Source organism: Nesoenas mayeri (genome assembly GCF_963082525.1).
Source record: "Nesoenas mayeri genome assembly, chromosome: 3".
In the NCBI taxonomy this organism is placed as follows: domain Eukaryota; kingdom Metazoa; phylum Chordata; class Aves; order Columbiformes; family Columbidae; genus Nesoenas; species Nesoenas mayeri.
Window position 1 is genome coordinate 26,555,939 of NC_137544.1, and position 19,660 is coordinate 26,575,598.

Here is a 19,660-nt window from a genome sequence, read left to right on the forward strand (position 1 = left end):
TTTAGTTTCACTGTATCAGTTGAGGGAAAAGAATAAGCGTTAAATTCACTTGAATGCATTTCATCCATATTTAGCAGAAAATCCTTTTCATTCTGTATACCCTTTTCCCTTCTTTCCCTGTCCTCAAAGCAATAGGATTCAGTTTTAACCAATTCTGAATGGCTACCTTCTTTTATGTCTGTGGTACATACTTTTAAAGAAGTGGAAATGTTAAAATCTCTCTTAAATTCACCTGATTCCACATCACATCCAACATTAAATAAAGCTTGATCAACATTTGCTTTTTCCTTATTTGAAACAGGAGTTTCTCCATCAGCTTTAATTACTGATGCATCAAATATTTCCCCAAGGCTTTCCATCTGAATGGGACTTCCACTTAGCCCCATGGTATCACATTCCTCCATAATATTTACTCTAGCTTTATTTTCTGTAGGAATTCCAAAATCTCTTCCTATTTGATCATATTTCCTGCTGTTGAGTGGATGCACTTGATCACTGAGAGAACTATCACCATCACTCACATAAGGCATATCCATAAGAAATTTACTGTCCATTTGGGATGAACTTGTCTGAGTACTTTCATCATCATCAGTAGGTTTTTTTGTAATTAGGAAGGCTGCTGCACCAATGTCAGATGTCACAGTATCATCAAGAAGCTGAAAGCTTGGAATATTAGGCAGTGTTTTATTATTTTCTTCACACTTACGGGACATCCATTTAGTATCAAAAATATTTTCAGACTGAATAGGCCCAGTAGTATCTTCTGACATGTGTTTACTTTTGATACAAGTCCCATATTTATTTTCTGTTTGCTGCTGTCTGTCTTCTTCATTTGTAAGACCAATACATCTTTCCTCAGGAACACCTGATGCAAATTCACATTTTCCTGAGGACAGTTGTCCATTTTCATAGTTAGACTGGAATTGCAAAGTATACCCTATCTTGTGGCCTGAAGGATAGCAACAGTCATCAATATTCTGATTATTTTCATTGTCATCTTCTATGTCTCCTAACGAAATTAACAGTTGGTCACCTTTGTTTATACATTGATGGTGTGCGTTAAAAACACCCATTTCTTCATCACTGTCAGAATCAGTGTCAGAGTCATCATAACTATCATAATCCTCCTCATAATCTTCCTCCTCCCATGTTCCTTCAGATTCACCTTCATCGGAGTCACTTTCTGGTTTCATTTCGTCTTCCTCATTTCTGTTTTGTACTTCTGCTTCACACTTCTGTAAAGAAGTAAGGCCTCCCTCCTTTCTTGCTTTGGTCTCCAGTGTAACTGGTAATTTTTGCTCCTTCTCTCCAAAGCTCTCTGTTCTTTCTCTTTCCTCCTCAGGGATTCTTTCCACAGCTTCAACACTTGCAGAAGCTATATTTATGCTCTCAGTTGGGCCTGTCAGATTTACACGGACACCCTCCCCAGCATTAGTTGCAAGTTCTTGAAAAGAACTAGTGCCTTCTCTCAGGGTTATTAGACCACTCTTCCCTTCTAAAAAACCCAATGGAACTGATGTTCTAGCTAATTCTGGCTCTGGTGTATCATCATCCCCCAAATGCAAGGTATCAACACCATCATCACCTTGAGGAGTGCCATAAGAATCATCATCATCCATTTGTGGAGTATCATATACATCACTATCATCATCACCAACCTGCGGTGTTTCATAGGCATCATCGTCATCATCATCAAACTGAGAGCTGCTCTCTTCAGAGGTTACCTCGCCACATTCATGCTGCAAGCAGTTCCTTTCAAACTGTGGGATGCCATCACTCCCTTCTACTGATGAGTCAGAACTACTGTCACACGGCAGTAACTGGCTGAACTGACTGCTTTCTTCTGCTGCTAGCCCTTGTGCCATGCTGTTGCTGTTCCCCACGGGTGGTCCACTCTGTATAACAGTATCACCATCCAACAAAGGACTGCAGTGCATGTCTCTACTATCTTCCAGACACAGCTTACTCTGCAAATCAGTACAATCCTCCAAGGATGGCCTGCCATGTATATAAAGATAGTCCTCCAGGGATGGCCTGTTATGTAAATCAGTGTAGTCTTGAAGAGGTTGCTCACTATACTCATTGTCTTCAAACTGTAGCGTGTCGCCACATAGATGAACCAATTCTTCTGGAAGTATGTATTTAGTATCTGCACTTACACATGAACCAAGACTTCTCTGGAAATCCTCATTCTTGCTGCTATCCAGTATCGCTGTGCTATTTTCAGCTTGCTGAATGTGAGGCTCGTATTTTGTGCACCTTTCCAGCTCTCTCCAGGTTTCATTATCTGACAAATCATTCACACCCAAGGAATTTTGTAAGGTTTCATCATTCCTTTTTTCATTACGCAGACTGTCTGCCATACAAGTCTCCTCCTCTATTTCTGAAATAAGATTTGGATTTTCATCATTTGGAAGATATCCTTCAAGGTTTTCTGAATTTGCCTTCTGCTTGTTATGCTTACACAGTTCTGTCCACTCAGAAACCTCCAGAAAACCTCTGAGTGCATTCCTGTTCATGGAATTTTGAGTGCTACTTACTATTTTTCTAAGCTCTGTAGGATTAGTTGACAACTGTGTATATTCTGATTGCTCAGTACCAATAGCATTGCAAACACCTGGTCTACACACATGGAGATCTTCTCCCTGTAAAGATATGTAATTGCCCAAATCTTCAGACTGATTTAATTTCCTGTTATTAGACACATTCTCAGCACCTGAACGATCACCATGAACACTGCCCATAACATTATTAAAGTGGACACTGCCAGCTGATTTTAGGTTAAGTCCTTTTGGGCTTATACACTTGTTATGAAACTCCATTTCTGACACATCAGCATTGCACGCAGCACCATCACCTTCCAGCAACATATTGATGGCTTCTTGCAGCTGTCCATCATATAATAAAAGTCTTCCTCCAGTGTTTGCATCCATATAACTATTTACCATCAGATAAGACATGAATAATTTCTTAGCTTGATCTAAATTACGACATACAGGGTCTTCTGTGCCAGAATCTTCATGTTCCTCCTCACGGTCAGGACATACAGATGGCAAGAATTCATATATTGATAACCACCTTGCAGCATTTTTACAAGGGGACTCTAATTCTTCTACACTGGGCATTTCATCTGGTAAAGTCACATTGGTCAAAACAGATACAGTATTAATATCTAGTATCCCTGATTGTGCAGCCTCATCTAGACTGACTATTTCACAAGTTTCTGGAATGTAAAGTGCAGCTATTTTCTGTCTATTATTTAGTATTTTGAATGCCAGCTCATTTGTTATCATCTCTTGGTGCAAAGACGTTGATATGGGGAATATTTCACCAGTGTGAGGAAAAATCAGTCCAACAAAGCCTCTCTGTGCTTCTAATACCAGCAGAGCACTGGTAGATGATATCAAGTTGCACTGCACAGCTTCATCAACAGTCAAGCGCTCTCCTGAATTTGGACAAAGGATTCCTCCAGTCTGAACCTGATGTGTGAGGATCCCACAAGCAGTGTCTTGATCTATCAGCCCTTGTCTCATGGCCTCTTCCACAGTCATTTGCTTCCCTGAGTCAGGATCAATTAAACCTCCAGACATTAACTGAGCACCCAATAGCCTGAACATTGTTTCCCGATCAATGAGTCCTTCATGGGCTGCCCTCAAAATAGTTATCTTCCTTCCGCATTTGAACATGATTCTGCCTTTTTCTTGTGGTTTTACAGGTAGGAGTCTTAATCCTGTTTCTTCATGTATTATGCTTCTATGAAGCATCTGTTCAAGCGAAATCTTCTCAGCACAGTTTGGGTCTATGAGATCTTTACATGTGTCTTGTCTTTCCAGAAGCTTTTTATATAATGTTGGAGTAATCAGGTTTCTCTGGAAAGCAGTCTGCAAAGTCAGGTTTTCGCCAGTAGATGGTAAAATCAAGTGCCCACTTGAAAGCTGATTCTCAAGAATTTTGATAGCCAAAGGTTCTGAAATTAGACCTTGCTCTAAAGCTGACACAACTGGAATATTTGATAGTGTTGATTCTGAAATAAGCTTCTTTGCACTACTTAATTCCTGCAACTGCGACAGAGTCTGCTCATCAATCAAGCCATGAGCTTTAGCTTCTTCCAAATCATAACATACTCCTAATTCTGGAGAAATTATTCCAGAAAGGATCAGCTGATTCTCAAGCAATCTAATTCCAGTGTCATAGTCAATAAAACCTTTTAAAACAGACTGAAAGACCGAAAGGACTTGTCCAGTTGTTTGGTCAATGACACCAGCAATGACTTTATTCGCCTAGAAAGGAATATAAAAGAAAAGCTGTCACTATTTTCAGGCCATGTATTTTACATTTTCTTTTGAATGCATGGTAAGCATAAAAACATGTACTTACCAGGCCTGGAGGAATGCTGTGAATGTTAGCAGCTCAAATGCGCAAGTGATCTATGTCATTCATTCAACAGCACACGATGTGATAAAAGATTTAAAATCACATGCATCTGTGAATTGAAAACCTATGCTTTGCACACATAAATAGGGTTAGTGAAAGTCAATAGAAGAAATGATTGCAGAGTGAGCAAATAGAACATATACCTGAAAGGCAAATTTTCATGCTCTAAATGTCTGTGAAAGGTTAGAATATTCAGAAACAGTATGTGATTCAAAACAACCATGCTATTCATGTTTACAGCATACAGCACTTTCGTTTATACGCTCAACAATATGGAATAAGATACTCCATCACCAAATATTGCATTTAGTTTGCATGGAAAGCATGAAGTCAGTTTGGCAACATTATTTGAACTAATTACACAGACACTGTCTCTGTGTAGATGAGAACACTTTTTTGCAACGTAATTTTTGAGAATACCATATTTAAGATCCATTAACAAACGTATTTGTAGTGTCTCAGAGCTAATCACATTAAGTGCTCACATTTTCATATCCAGATAAACTTTAAGAAAAACTGAAAGCAGATCTTTTCTAGAACATTTCTGAGTGATATATGGGAGAGATTAACATGTTATTTTATGGTGTATTTTTGCAGCAGAAACACAGACTTATCTAGCAGTCAAAGAATGGCTTTGAAGAGAAGAGTTAAGAGATGAATGATTTATCTTTCTTCATGCAAGGCACACATTATTAAGACTCCTCATAAAAAAAATCTGATGAGCAGAATGTTCATATGCACAGGTGAGGTCACACACAGTATTCCATAGCCAATATAAAAAACCTTCAGTCAATTAAACCTCAAGCTCCTTTACACACTGTTAATTGCAGCTTCTTCTTTTACTGATCATTTGTGGTTCCCAAACCATGCAGTAAATCTCAGAAGAGACTGAAATCTAAGTTTCAGTCTTGTTACCTTTTCTTCCATCTTTTCATCACCCAGATACTGTTCCTCCTGCAGCTGCTTCAAAGCTTCATCAGATAACAAGTTGTAGCTCTCCTGGAGGGATCTGACTTGCTTTTCCATTTCACTTCTTTCTTCATCTGTCATTCTATTAAGAAGAAAATAAAAATGGAAGAAGATCTCTTTGAGTAATTTGTAACCTGCAGGGACAGATCTGCTTACCCCCTTAAAAAAGGGGAGGCCGGGGGAGGCGGAAACTGGTAAAAGCAGTCTGGAAAAAATGTAGCCTAATTAACAAGGATGTTCAGGAAAGCTACAATCTGCTTGTAGTTATTCAGGAAAATAAACTACGCTAATCTAGAATTTATGTTGAATTATCGCTAAAGCATTTAACCTTTGCATGAGCCTTTATTTACAGAGTACCAGTCAAGACAGGTAACACAGCTAGCAAGGAGTTATATCTCAGCAATTTAATCACAGAATCACAGAACGTCAGGGATTGGAAGGGACCTCAAAAGATCATCCAGTCCAATCCCCCTACTGGAGCAGCAACACTTAGGTGAGGTTACACAGGAAGGTGTCCAGGCAGGTTTTGAATGTCTCCAGAGTAGGAGACTCCACAACCCCCCTGGGCAGCCTGTTCCAGTGCCTGTCACCCTCACTGAGAAGAAGTTTCTTCTCAAATTTAAGTGGAACCTCTTGTCTTCCACTTAATATCTTAAACAGTCTCATTTCAAATACAGATGAAACAAACTTGCGACATATAATTACAAGTGTTAATTTACTCCTAATTTAATAATTTTCATTTGAAGTCACAAAAATTAACATCTGATGTTTTTAAGTTGGCCACAGCCAGATTCTTGACATAAAAATGCATCAAGCTTCCCAAACGGAAAGAGAAGATAATAAGACTAACAAAAAACCTTGATATATTTGTACATGAAACGTAAGTGGAACTGTAAAATGAGGAGAGGATTTCTTTTTAAGCAAAGAGTATGTACTGATTCAATTCATTACATTGTTCAAAAAATATAAACCAGCATACTTGTCACTGTGCTTAGCTAAAAATGACTGAGTAGTCTGCAGAGCTTCAGCTATTTGTTCTTTCTTGGTTGACATTTCATCCAGGGAAATCTGCAAAATAAACAATCCATGTTCAAGACTTAACTATGCACATATATAAAAAGAAAAACAAAGTACATGGTATTTCTATCTGGGACCAAACTCAATAGTAAAATAACTCAATTTTTTTTTCCTTCAAATATCTGCCACTCTTAAGAGAAATTTTGTTATGTAATTAAATCATTTACAGATGGATAAGTCATTGTGCTATGCCTCTTTGTTAAATAAGTTGCATCAGAAAACTATTGGGTAAGACAAATGGAATTTATTTGTTTGAAAATTTAAAACCGCTTCTAATAATTGGTACAGTTTAAACTAGATTTATAAAGATACATGTATAACGGTCATGTTCAAGAAGTTGCTCACCAAGATAAGAGAAAACTTTTTAAAAAAAAGTATCAAAAGGCCATGAACCTTCATGCAATTTAATGATGAGACAAACGCAATATCAGACACTTGAAAAAAATGAATTATTTATCAATACTCTTCATGCTATCACTTCCGTGTTATCCCCACTAAGGCACTTGTTCTGGCACAGGAACTTCTGAGAATTTAATCTTTTAACTTTTGTGAGAAACTGTCTGCAGTCTTTTCAGTGAAAAGCACTCATTGGGGATTAAAAAAAGGCAAAATATCAAAGGGGAGTCTAGGATGTCATTAGCAAGCCCAAGACACATACAATGTCTGTGCTAAGAGAACTCATCAAGGTTGTTTGGCTCTGTGTTCACCTGTCTCCGGAAACAACCAATTCTGCCCCTGAGTGCACTGCACCAAAGGGCTTGAGTGCAGTCTTGAACAGCGCAATCACCACCAGCAAGCCACAATCCCACCACGTGCGCTGCTTGCGCAGAACCCAAGAGAGCAGGCACTGTATGCACTGCACAAGAAGGCAACATGGGCAGGTTGAGGTAGCAGGTGGGGTCATGAGCTCCACTATGCTCGTGGAATTGGCCTCGCTGCAGCTGCTGCCTGCACCTCATCACTACTGGCACCAGCTTCTCCACCCATGCCATGGCTACACCCCACAGCTAACACTAGCTATCAAATCACTAGTCTATGTGTTTCTACAAAACTTGTCAAGCCAGCTGTGCTAGTCAATGGAAACACAAAACCAGGCACCTTTGGATGATGCCACTACATTGCCAGGGTGTTTCAAAAGGGAAGGAAACACTCTCAGCAAATGCCCATCTCCCACAGGCTGCAGGAAGCCAAGGGGTCTAACTCACAGGTTACTCACTGAGGGCTCACGCTGGAGGGGGTGATGCCACCCATAGGTGCTGAGGTAAGCTGAAAGGCTCTAAGGAGTTGAGCACTGGCCCAATACTGACATAGACTTGCACTGTTGTCATTAACAAGGACAGAAAAAGACTAGTGTTGAATGCTTTTGCAAATCCTGATCCTAACTACTAGTGATCTTCCTTCTGCAGACACAAGGACAAGCTCAGTTACAGAACTAGCAATGATTCTCTATGACCAAGTGGTGTGCTGGGGCCAGGGGCCATCGGGACTGCAGGACTGCTGACCTGCCCAATAGCAAGCTTGATTCACGGGCATGCTGCTCCAGTGGCTCTAACCAGCACACATGACCAAAACAAAACGGCAGGAAGAGCCTGCCAGGAGGGCCAAAGTAATATTTGCATGACCACACATCCAGCCCTGTACCAAGGGATGTGGAAAAGACACTGCTCTGCTCCTCTGCTCCTCAGTGTGCAGGTAGACCTTTATCTACCGACATCTTTCTAGGTGTCACCAAGCTATTTTGTGGGCCAAGTCTACCAGGGGTGCTCTTAGACCTTACAGGAAACTTCACAGATGGAAATTTATGGTCAGAGTGACAACTGTACACAACAAGAATGTACCTGTTGCATACAAAGGTGTGAAGATGGAACACTCCAGCAGCCTGTGGACTCATGTGATAATAAAGAGGGCTCAGTCAACAACCGCTGTATTCCCCATACCACATTTTGACTATCCCATATGAGAACCCCTCAAAAATAACTTTTTAAAGGTGAATGAAAAGACACCTGGACCTCAGGCCTCTCCTGCAAACTCCCTCCTTCCCAGTGCCACGGTGGAAGTTACCAGATTTATCCACTGAACTACCTCAGGCCAAGGGGACAGACCTACAACGTGCTGTCCTGCCAGGATGCACTGGCCCTCTACTAAGGCTGAGTTATGGTCTGCAGGGTCGAGCTTCTCAAACTGACATTTTGAAGTGTCAGAATATGTCACACGTCAAGCCTGTAAAAAGCAGCTTGCAATTTTTCCTGAGTACCATGTTTGTGTCTGTAAACATTGGTGTACATTTATCCAGCCCTCAACTCACAACCAAAGGTGGAATTATATCTTTAGTAAAATGTGCATGGTCATTTTAATCAACACATAAAGCTAAAAAGAGGAAGTGGTATTTTACTAAGACAGATGTGTACCTGCTGCTTAGGCATATCTGTCTTTTCAGCCTTTTCTCCTCCTTCTTTGCTGAGTGTCTTGCTGAGGTTTGACACCCATTTCAGTAAATCCCCAGCTTTCTCAACATGTTCCTTCTTTTCTTCTTCCATTGACTTCTGATGAGCACCACAAATCGTAAAAAAATATGTAAACATAAATTGTTGGAATATTTAACATTAGCATCCATAGAAACACAATTCTACTACAATGGCACTATCACCACATAAAGTGATTTCTTTTTATTTATCACCACATGCATTACTATGACACTTTGATGTAGGAACAAAAATGCCACATAATTATAGACATTAACAAAAGAATTCCTCAAATAATTCATAATTATGATTATGGTGCTTATTCATAGACACATACATTCATTTTTAAATGACTGATATCAAGAAAAAGCACAGCTTCCCAGCCATTACTCAGCAGATAAAATCTAACCATTTGCACATAAAGTATCTCTGAATTGCTGCCTTTGCATTACCCTCAGGTGTAGATAAGTACAGCCAGCATAAGATATTGCAAGCTATGCACATGGATTCCTAAATTACAATCAGGAAGAATACACTGCTTTTGTGTCTACAGAAACAAGAACAATACAACTAAAGTTCTGAGACATTTCATCTTTTTCTGCACAGGAAAACAAACAAACAAAAAATTTTACAGTGGTACAACCTGTTAGTAGTTTGAAATTTATCAATACTTGGAAAACATGCTCAAGTCCTTCCTTGCATCACAAACAAAAATGAGAAAAAATTATTTCAAACTTTATTTTTTTACTTGGTATGTGAAAGTGGTTCATTTGCCTCTTAGAGCATGAAAACAATTTTTTAAAAAAGTTACCTGAAGTGAGAGAAAAAACTAGGATATGTAACTTTATGATGTGAGTAGCCCATTAATTTTAAACAAAATGCCAGTGTGAGAGAAGTTACTTACACGTATGTTTACTGGACCACAGATTTAACCCTTGTATACTTGTTTGCCACTTTTTAAAAGTAAATTATATCTGCAAACTGATCTGTAATATTAAACTAAGTAATCAGGCCACATGGAATACTGCGCTGTCTTCATTAACAAAGCGGACACCTATTTTGATTTTTAATATAAAAATCTGATTCTTGTCTCACTGAAATCTACCCATGTTGCACTAACGTTAACTTTAGCAACATCAGTATAACTTGCGATTTATAGTACCTACATATGCTATCTTAAAATATCAGATAAGGCCTTCAGGTAAAGCCTGAACCCATAGTCTGCATTTTGAAATTATGAATCTGCCTAAGTTTATCTAAAAACTTCAACTTTATAACAAATAACATCCAATTCCAGGTTTCATGGTTTATACTAACTAGTTTTAGAGCAACTCACAATTACATTACACAACATCATTTATAGTTTTCCATAAAGGTCACCACAGATATTTTCCTTGACTTCACTGGGTTTTAAAGCAGGTCCCAAAAATGAGTACTAATCTTTTTGTTCCATTATGAATTATAGTAGAGACTGGAAATTCCTGTTTTCAGGGGCTGAGCCGCTTCTAACAATCGCAGCCCAGTGTGGCAATCAAAAACAGCTCTCTCTAAAGCTTCTTTGTAGGTTATCTTCTTCTTTGTTTTGGGGCATGTTATAACCTTAACATACGAGTTTTCATCTTTCATCTTTGTAGCTGTGGCAGCATCAATAACGCCATTCTTAATCGCATCTTCCATTGTTAATCTGCAATGAGACTTTGGATCCACCAACCCACCAGTCAGGTACTGATACTCCAGGCAGCGCATACCCATTTCTTTGTCTATGGCATTTAAATGCATGGCTTCTACAGCTGACATCACCGTGTTCCTTACAGGGTGGATGATCCCAGTAAAGATCAGCTCACACTGCTGGATTTGCTTGACACAACCATCATCGATTAACTCCCTTTGCAAAGCTTCTGAAACACTGTACTTTTTCCCAGTAAATGGGTCAATTATGCCTCCCGTACTAACCTGAGCTTCAAGACACCGGAGGGCAGTAACTCTATCTACCAAGTTTTTGCGAGAGGCTTTTAAAACTGGAATTCTTTCATTGGTTTCAGAAAGCCAAAACCCTGCAATAGGACTGTTTAGATCTTTATTTGGCTGGGAACTGCTAACTAAAATATCACCCAACTCATTAGCTGTGATTAAACCCTCCTTATATTTATTGACCAATGCTGTACAAATTCTACCCTGATTTAAGGTCTCCTCGATATTAAACTGTACACCGGTTTTAAGATCTGTAAGCAAAAGAAAAGAATTCCCATCAGAGTCAAAACATGTAGACTCCCTCCAATCAAATTCCTGTTTGGAAAGCTCAAGATACGTAGCTTTATCAACACAATTTTTTTTATAAGCCTCATATGAAGTCATTTCAGCTCCTGTTTTGACATCTACTACAGAAATTTTATGACTCTTCTCTGCTGACGGGCTGCTTATTTTCCTCTCACCAACTGGAAGCAGAAAGCATTGACTGCTTACACTGAACACACACATTTTCAGCAAATCACAGTAGTACATAGCTTTCCTGTTATTTGGATTGTGAAAGCATTTTGCATTACTAGAAGGTTCATGCAAAAATTTTAAAATTGTGTTATTCAGCAAGCCAAGCTGCACGGCGGTTTCTGGAGGTACTCGAACACTTCTTACAGGATCAATGACCCCTCCACTTGCAATTTGAGCCTCAAGGATATTTTTACCTTTCTGTCTTTGTAAGAGCCGAGCTTCCATAGCCTGATACACAGAGATCGCTTTCCCAGAACAGCAATAGCCCAAAACAGCTTTCTCTGCCTCAAGCAGTCTATTCTTGAATTCATTATCTGCAAGTCCTTTAATGACAGAATCATCAACAGAGAATTTCTGACCTGTTGTGGGATCAATAATGAAACCAGTAGCTGCTTGTGCCTCTAAAAATGCTACTGCCAATGCTTTTGCGATGATTCTTTTCTTTGCTGCTAAAGCAAAAGAGAGGATCTCCTTGCTGGATTCAAGGTACAGCCCAGCTATAGCTGTAGGTTTAGTTAAAAATTTTCCAAGACTTTTCTGAACTGCATCAATAGTTTTCTGCCCTGAACGGAGCTGCTCAATTGTGGGCCTGTCTAGAAGTTTTACTTCAGCCAACTGTCTGGCAGTTACATCACGTCTAAGACCTTGAAATTTAATATCATCATATTCCTCTGTAAAATAATCCAACTGAGTAGCATCATCAACAGTTTTCAAAATCTCTTCCCCTAAGAAAGAGCTCATCTTTGCAAAGTCTTCTCTCCTAAACCCTTCGGATGTTTTGTATCCCTCAAACATCCTCTCTTCATTACCAAAAGTCTTGTCATTTTCTTGGTTTAATGTTGTGACTTCAACATGCATGTCATACTGCTTGTTCTTCACTATCTGTAAATAGGAATTTTTTGAGAGAGTGAGAAATCCGTCTGCAGAATTATGCTGTACATAATTCACTCCTAAATCCACCACCAGAGAAACCAAAGGGAGAACTTGAATGTAAGTCAGAAAGGAGAACGGCTACTAGCATTGGAGAGCAGAGAAATACAGATAGCTAGAGTTTTAAAGTGTATTTGTATTTTAAAGTGTATTCCAAATAGTTATTCAATAACAGGAATATGACTAGACTAAGCAACAAAAACTGGTTTTTGTCACTATATGAAATCTGTTCCATTAATCAAAGCTTATTTTAACCAATAATGATACAATGGTGTATATGAATTCCCATTTCCAACAAAAACTTCTAAAATAATGTGTTTCTTATACATTAGTAAACCTGCTACAAAGGACTAATGAAAAGCTTTTTGTGCCACGTGAGACTGAAGTGGTTCCCTTCACCAAGGCAAGAAACATCAGGGAGAATACAGAATAGTGATAAAGCATAACTAAAACCAAACAAACAAAACAGAAGAGTAAAAACTAGCATTAGGAAGGCAAACCCTCACAAAACTTAGCGTGTACCTCCAAGGGATGCAGTTTTACCACTCCTAATTCATGTTTCACGTCTTCTTCATGTCTAATAGTTTGTCTGGAACTGTGTAGGTTCCTGTTTCTCAATTTGTCCCTCTCAGATGTTTCAGAGATTTGGTTTGCTTTATCGAAAGTTATCTGGAGCTGTGTACTCGTTTGAGAAACAAACTCCGTAAAAGATTGTGGGTTTGCATCTTCTGCTAGTGACTGATTTGTTCTTGACATCTGAAACTGCACCTCTCTCGGTATTGTATCATCAGCACTCACATACAGAGTATTTTCTTCTATTTGATCAGATTTAAAACCCGATCTCTCCTGTTTCCGCCTTAACAGAGGTGAGCTGGGTTTTGCATGTGGAGAAAGCTGCTCAAATTCTCTAGCTGCAGTGTCACTCAGGTAATTGAAATCATTCCCTCTTCTCTCACAGCTAAATTTAAATCCAGAATCTTGGAGTTTATTATTTTGCTGAAGTTCATTCTGAAACAAAAGAAACCTGTGTTCACTCTCCTTGACCTGCAGGTCCATTTTTTGCTTCAAGCTCTCAACCGTGCGCCTCTGCACTTCCAATTCTTCCTCAAGTTTCCTGCACTTCTGGTGATACTCCATTTCAGCCCGCTTCCCTTGCTGGAGCTGGTCGTGACATTTTTTAAGCCTTTCTTGCAGATCTTCCATTTGTATCTTGAAAAACCTGATGTTCTCCTCAGCCATTTGCTTCTCCTGCTGCAGGGCAACACATTCTAGCTTTATGCCAGAAATGTCTTTTTCTGTGATGCTATGGGATTCTAGTAATTTTTCAACTTTTTTCCTAAATTCCTCTGCAGAGTGTTTAAACTTAATGGATTCTTCCTGAAACAGAATCATCTTCTTGTGTGCCATTTGTTCATCCAGCGTCTTCTGATGGAGCTCATCCTGTAGCTTTTTTAATTTACTACTTAGCTCTTGTATATGAGCTTGTTGCAATTGTACCTTCTGCTCATTCATTCTCTTTTCCATACTTAGAGCATTAATTTGGGCATTTAGATTTTTAACCTCCCAATCAATGGTTATGGTGGAAGCACTTTGTTTATCACATTTTTGTTTATATTCACTAGCTAAGTCTTTTGCTTTTGCTAGATCAACTTCTAGGCTTTTGATTTTACATATGAATTCTTGCTCCATTATTGTTTGCTTATGCAATTGTTCATTTGTTGTACGCAGTTGCTCTTTGAAACCATCTGCTAGGGCTTTTAACGCATCATTCTTCCTCTGAATACTTTGTTTTTCCAAAGTAATCTTCTCTGATTCGGACTGAATTTGCTTCATCAGTAGTTTTGTTTCAGTATTCCATGTGTTAAGGTCCTCTATCTTTTGTTTCAATGTTTCTGACACCTGATGACTTTTGGCTAATTCATTCTTCAGCATCTGAATTTCCTGCTGGTTTTCTTTCTCTACTTCCATTTTTTGAAGCAACTGTTCTTGAACTTTCTTATATTGGTCTTGAAGATTATTTGCTTCTCCTTTGCATGACTGTGTTCTGTGTTCAGCTGCCAGCTTCTCCTTTTGAAGAGAACTGATTTGTGAATTTAAATGTTTGATAGTGATTTCAGTTTTTGTCTGTGATCTAGTTAATTCATCTAATTCTCTTTTTAGCTGTGTCTTTTCTTGCTGAAGGGATTTCAGCTCCTCTTGATAGTTCATCTTAATTTTCTTAAGATCTATGGCTTCTTGCATCACCTCTTCAGCTTTACCTGTGGTTCTATGTAGCTGCTTGTCCAGTTCTTTCAACCGTTGCAAATACCCCTGCTCTACTCGGTCTTTTTCCTCCAACTTAATTTTTAGGCATTTAAGTTCACTATTGACCTTATCTAGTTTTTCTTTTAATAAACGAGACTTTTCTTCTGTTGATGATTTCTGAAGTTCAATTTCATTCAGTTCGTATTTGAGGTCTTTAATAGTTTTATCTGCTTTTTTGTTAGCAAGGGTTAGCTCATCTATCTTCTGTTGAAGCGCTTCTACTTTTTTATCTTCTTGTTTCTTCTGGAAACCTGTAATTTCATAATCAGGCCTACAGTGGCTGCCTTGCCCAGCCGTGAAAGTTGGCAGGGAAGTTTCTCTAGTTACAGAGTACCTGCCTTCAACAATCTTCCTTCTGGTTTCAGTTTTCTCTTTTTCTCGCAGCTTTATTTCTGATAGATTTCCTTTGAATTCAAGATCTTGTTCCATTTGCTTAATCAGTTTCATAAGTTTCTCCTCTCCTTCTGTTTTCTTCTTCAGCTCTTGCATTAAGATTTTTTTTTCTTGCTCTAAATCATGAAGATTAGTATCTTTTCTTCTTAGATGATCTTCAAGGTTTCTTCTGGTAAAGGTAATTTCTTCTATTTGATTTCGAAAAGCACGGAGATTTTCTTCCAGTATACTCCTTTGAGTCTCTGCCTGAAAAACAAGCTGCCTTACACACTCCAACTCCTGCTCCGCATCTGCTTTCTCTTTCTCAATGGTTTCCAGATCTATACGACACTGCTTTGCCTCTTGCTCAGCCTTGGTCTTCTGCAGACGGATGTCTTCCATGTCCTTTTGCTGCTTCTTCCACTCTTTTTCCGCAGCTTCCCTCACTTTAGGGAGCTCCTGTTCCACTTGGTATTTTTGTTTCTTCATGTCCTCCAACATTTCCTCAAGTGTTTTTACCTTTCCCATGAGTCTTTTGTTCTCATCAACTGTGCTGTTTTGTTGTGCCATTAGATCTGAATATGCCACCCGCACTGATGCTTCCTTATTCTTTAAAATCTGCAAAAGAACAAGACAAGTTGGAATGTACTTTTTGTAATACAGCATATGACATGTATTAGGCTCTTTGAAAAGCAGAATGGAAAATACTTACTCATATATAAACGGTATGTCCAGAAAGTAGGATGAGCAGTTCCCACCACCATCACCTTGTCTTGACACAGTAAGCTTCAGGAAGTTACTGTTAGCCAAATAGGAAACCCTTCAGAAAGATTTCCACAAAGCGAAGAAGTCCTGAAGCCTCTCACGTCAGTCAGATGCCTCTTAGCGGTAAGCAGTTTCAAACAACAGCTTGCATGTGCTTTTTCTCCAAACAAATAGGTAAAGCAAACAGTGAGCCAAACACTAGGTGGAAGGAAAAAGTGGCCTGCCATTTCTGGATCAGTTCAGCAGGAAACAGAAGATGGATTTCATGCTTGCAAGCACAAATAACACAAGCAAAGTTTGGAAATCCCCTCCAAGAAAAGAAACAGTATCTAGATTTAGAGCCAAGATGCACCAGTTCCAGAAGAAAACAGTATCTTAACCCCAGTACCTCTATGCTGCCTAGTGTGCTCAGCAGTCCCAGTGCTCCCACTGGTTCAGCTGGGGCACTGGTAAGAGCACAGCTCTCCTGCAGTGTACACACAGCTTAGAAGTACAAACATGGCAATAAGGAAAATCCCCATGAAAACCAGTTGGCTAGAAGTCGGCCTATGCTGGCAGATCAAGGGAAACTCTTATAAGCAAGACATGTACTCACCAGTAAAAATATGGCTGAAACCAGACATACCTTGTCTTCATTAGCATTATTATGACGTTAGTTACCAAATGTGAGCTAACATGAGGTAAGAACACACCTATATTCCTATGATCATACAAACATGGCATGAAGGGTAATTACAGCAACATTTTCAAATAAACAAAATGTTGATTTAGTTCAAATTTACAAGATCTACTTGATTTTTCAGATGATACATGAAACTTATTTCCTAAAAGGTTAATGCAAAGGCAGCTTCTTCAGTTCCTCTCCATATTTCCCCTATGTCACAACTTTGAGCAGGCCCCAACAGATAAAAAACATTTAAATTGGTTTCTTATCAGATCTCCTTTCATGTTCCCATAGACACAAAATCTAATGTTCATGCTTGAAAAAGAAGAACTAAAGATACAGACACAGTCACAAACTGTATCTTGTTAGCTTTCATTATTTCTAATCAACATGGCTGAGCATCAGCTGGGTGGAAAAAGGGATGATAATTAGATACTAATACAAAATAAATGAAAATAAATAAAACTTTTAAAATGTAAGCATCTCAAAATGTGAAGTAATTAATATGATTAGCATATTCATTGTTTACATTATATTCAATCAACTTTAAATCACTTGACCTTGATAGGTTTGGAGATTCAAATGTTGATTTAAATTGATTTAGAATCATTCTTAAATCAACTGTTTTGGTTGCACTGCATAAAAACTGTGGTACCTTAAAATGAGTTGTTCTCCTTTTCTCTTCATTATCATTGTCTCTTTTTTTTGGCTTTTCTTTTTTTTCAAGTGAGGCTTTTTTCCCTGTTTTTTCACAGAACGTTTTCTGGAGTTCAGTGTTTTTTTGAGGTACCTTTGTTCTATGACCCTTATCTGTACTGTTCATTTCTGCAACTAGCAATAAATCTTTACATTTCTGACTCTGTTTTAACTTGTCTTCTCCACTCTGCTTCTTCCCACTTATATTGTCCATGCCACAAATTTTACCCTCTGATATTCTCTTCTCATTTACTTTCTCATCATAACTCAAAAGTTCTTTTGCTAATCCATGTTCTGATAATGGAAAACAATCTTCTCCTTCAAAATTAGTCTCTGAGAGGGCTATATTTGCATGTAAATCACCAGCATTTCCTAACAATTCCATACCTAAACCTGGATCACTCCGTACAGGTGACACTTCAAAATCTAATGGATAAGATTCAGAGACTTTTGCCGCATACTGATTCCCTGAAATATTTCCTGAAGTAACAGTCAACATTTCTCGCATTGTACTCTTGGCTTCATTTGGATTTAAATTTGTTTTTTCTTGTGTTTCATTTTCTGCTATGAAGTAACATTTATCCAGAGATGCTCTGTGCAGTTTGTTTGTGTCCCTTTCAACACTACCAGAAATGCCTGGATTGCTCACAGATACCAAATTTAATGGTGTTTTTTTGCTTTCATTGTGTGCTACCAGCTCTCTGAAAGAGGATGCAATTTTCTCTGAAGGTGTTGCATCACTTACACCTGAAATAGAGTCGCCTTTCTCATCACATGCTTGAAACTCTGAAGAGTTTACAGTATTATGGTTATTACTTTCTGCAAAGCAATGCTCTCTATGCTGACATTCAAAATGCGTTCTTGGTGAAAAATGTTGCTCCTTGTAAGGGCTAATATCCACGGCATGCTTTCCAGATTTTGGAGTAACTACGTCTTTTTTTGTTGTTGGCTCAAAATTGGTTTCGAATTGCATCTCACATTCTTCCTTTGTTGGAACATCACTCCTTGCCTTTCTTGAACAATTTTTTCCTTTGCTTTTGTGTATCATTTCCATTTCAGGTAACTTCTTTGATATTCCTCCTGTTTTCTGCCTCTCTCCATTAACAATCTGCTCATTTAGCATTTCACCAGGACCATTACTCTTACTCAGACAGACTTCCACTGAAACAAGATAATCTTTTCTACCATTTTCTTCTTCTTTAGTTTGTCTATCAAAACCAATTAAACTCTCTTGCTCTGTATGTAGCTTGTTTACTTTGTTGCCACTAGTGCTACTTTCTTGATCACTGACATTTAAAAATTGCTTTAATGTTCTATCACTTTTGGTTTTATCATATCTGGCTACATCTAGTTTTCTTCTGTCAATTTCCAATTTATTTTCTGTGTGTTTAGGTTTACTGGAAGAGTTATCTTTTTGCAAATATTCCACATCCACCATGCTTTCATTAGGCGTGTTTTCCTCTCTGAATTCAACAGCTTCGTTACATCCCAAATGTTGAAAGGCTTCAGCTGACTTCACAGATTGCTGGAGTTCACTCTCCTCTGGTAAGCTCTGGGCATGACAGCATATGAATTAAACTAAGATATCATGGAAAGGATCTTATTCTTTCCTAATTCTGTGCATTCTTAATGCCAATAGTAAGAGTTAGGAAAAAAGGCTGGTACGGAAGACAATCTTGGAACAATCACAGGCTTCAGAGGTCTGATCTCAGAAGAAAAAAAAAATCATTTCTCTTTTGAAAAGGATTATTCATTTTCTGATTTGCTACCCTGATTACAAAGAAAAAAACCCATCAAATCACTTTGATACTGGAAACCTACTTAGGTTATCTTCAAAGAAGCCACCAAAGACTTAGTAGGCTGCCAGAAGGTAGAGAAGGATGGAAGATGGGGGCATTTGATTTCCAAAAAAGCAGTCCTGGAGATTCAGAGCAGACAAACTCAAGAGAGTTTAAAAGATTCCATTTGCTCTTGAAGAACGTGAAGCCTCTTGGCATTCACTGGTTTCTTGATCCTTGTTTTAATTTGTGTTCTTGGTTTCATTTTTTTATCCTGGATACCATTAGCATTATTAGTCATACTAAATCCTCAGTTCTAATGGCTGCTTATCACCAAACATGAGCTATTTCCATCCATATGCTCCACTCCATGATCCACAAAGATTCATGTTATTAGTGCTACAGTTTGTCCAGAGGCAAGAAAAGCCAATGAAGACAAAGCCAGCACCAGAATTGCACAACATTCATGTAAGAACTCTGATTTTTTTTTCTTCAATAATGTTAACATTTATACTCTTATGAGAGCATTCTCCAATTTATGCAATTTAAATAGGACTACATTTAATAAGGGCACAATTAATTATAGGACTACAGTTAACATGGGCATTATTTGAGAAATATGCACTGCACCGTAGTCCTTAACGAATGACTATGCAATCTCTTTCAGAGAGGAACATTTCCAAAGAAAGTGAAGAATTTAGAAGTATTTTTTTTCTCAATTA

General features: G+C 38.4%; 2 protein-coding genes across 2 annotated transcripts in view; both read right to left on the reverse strand.

Moving 5' to 3' along the window:
• Positions 1-19,660, reverse strand: part of LOC308038617 (dystonin-like) — a gene marked incomplete at both ends in the record, with an annotated part of 310,764 nt that overhangs the window by 111,601 nt on the left and 179,503 nt on the right. The window contains 3 exons of the mRNA XM_080341395.1: positions 5,350-5,485; positions 6,383-6,471; positions 8,889-9,023. Of these exons, the coding sequence (XP_080197521.1) occupies positions 5,350-5,485; positions 6,383-6,471; positions 8,889-9,023 (360 nt within the window). The remainder of the gene's footprint in view (positions 1-5,349; positions 5,486-6,382; positions 6,472-8,888; positions 9,024-19,660) is intronic.
• LOC308039495 (uncharacterized protein) lies at positions 10,395-18,598 on the reverse strand (the record flags this gene model as incomplete). Its single annotated transcript, XM_080342866.1, has 4 exons — positions 10,395-12,311; positions 12,882-15,095; positions 15,324-15,653; positions 17,255-18,598. The coding sequence occupies 4 exons, from the start codon at positions 18,596-18,598 to the stop codon at positions 10,395-10,397; spliced, it is 5,805 nt and encodes a 1,934-aa protein (XP_080198992.1).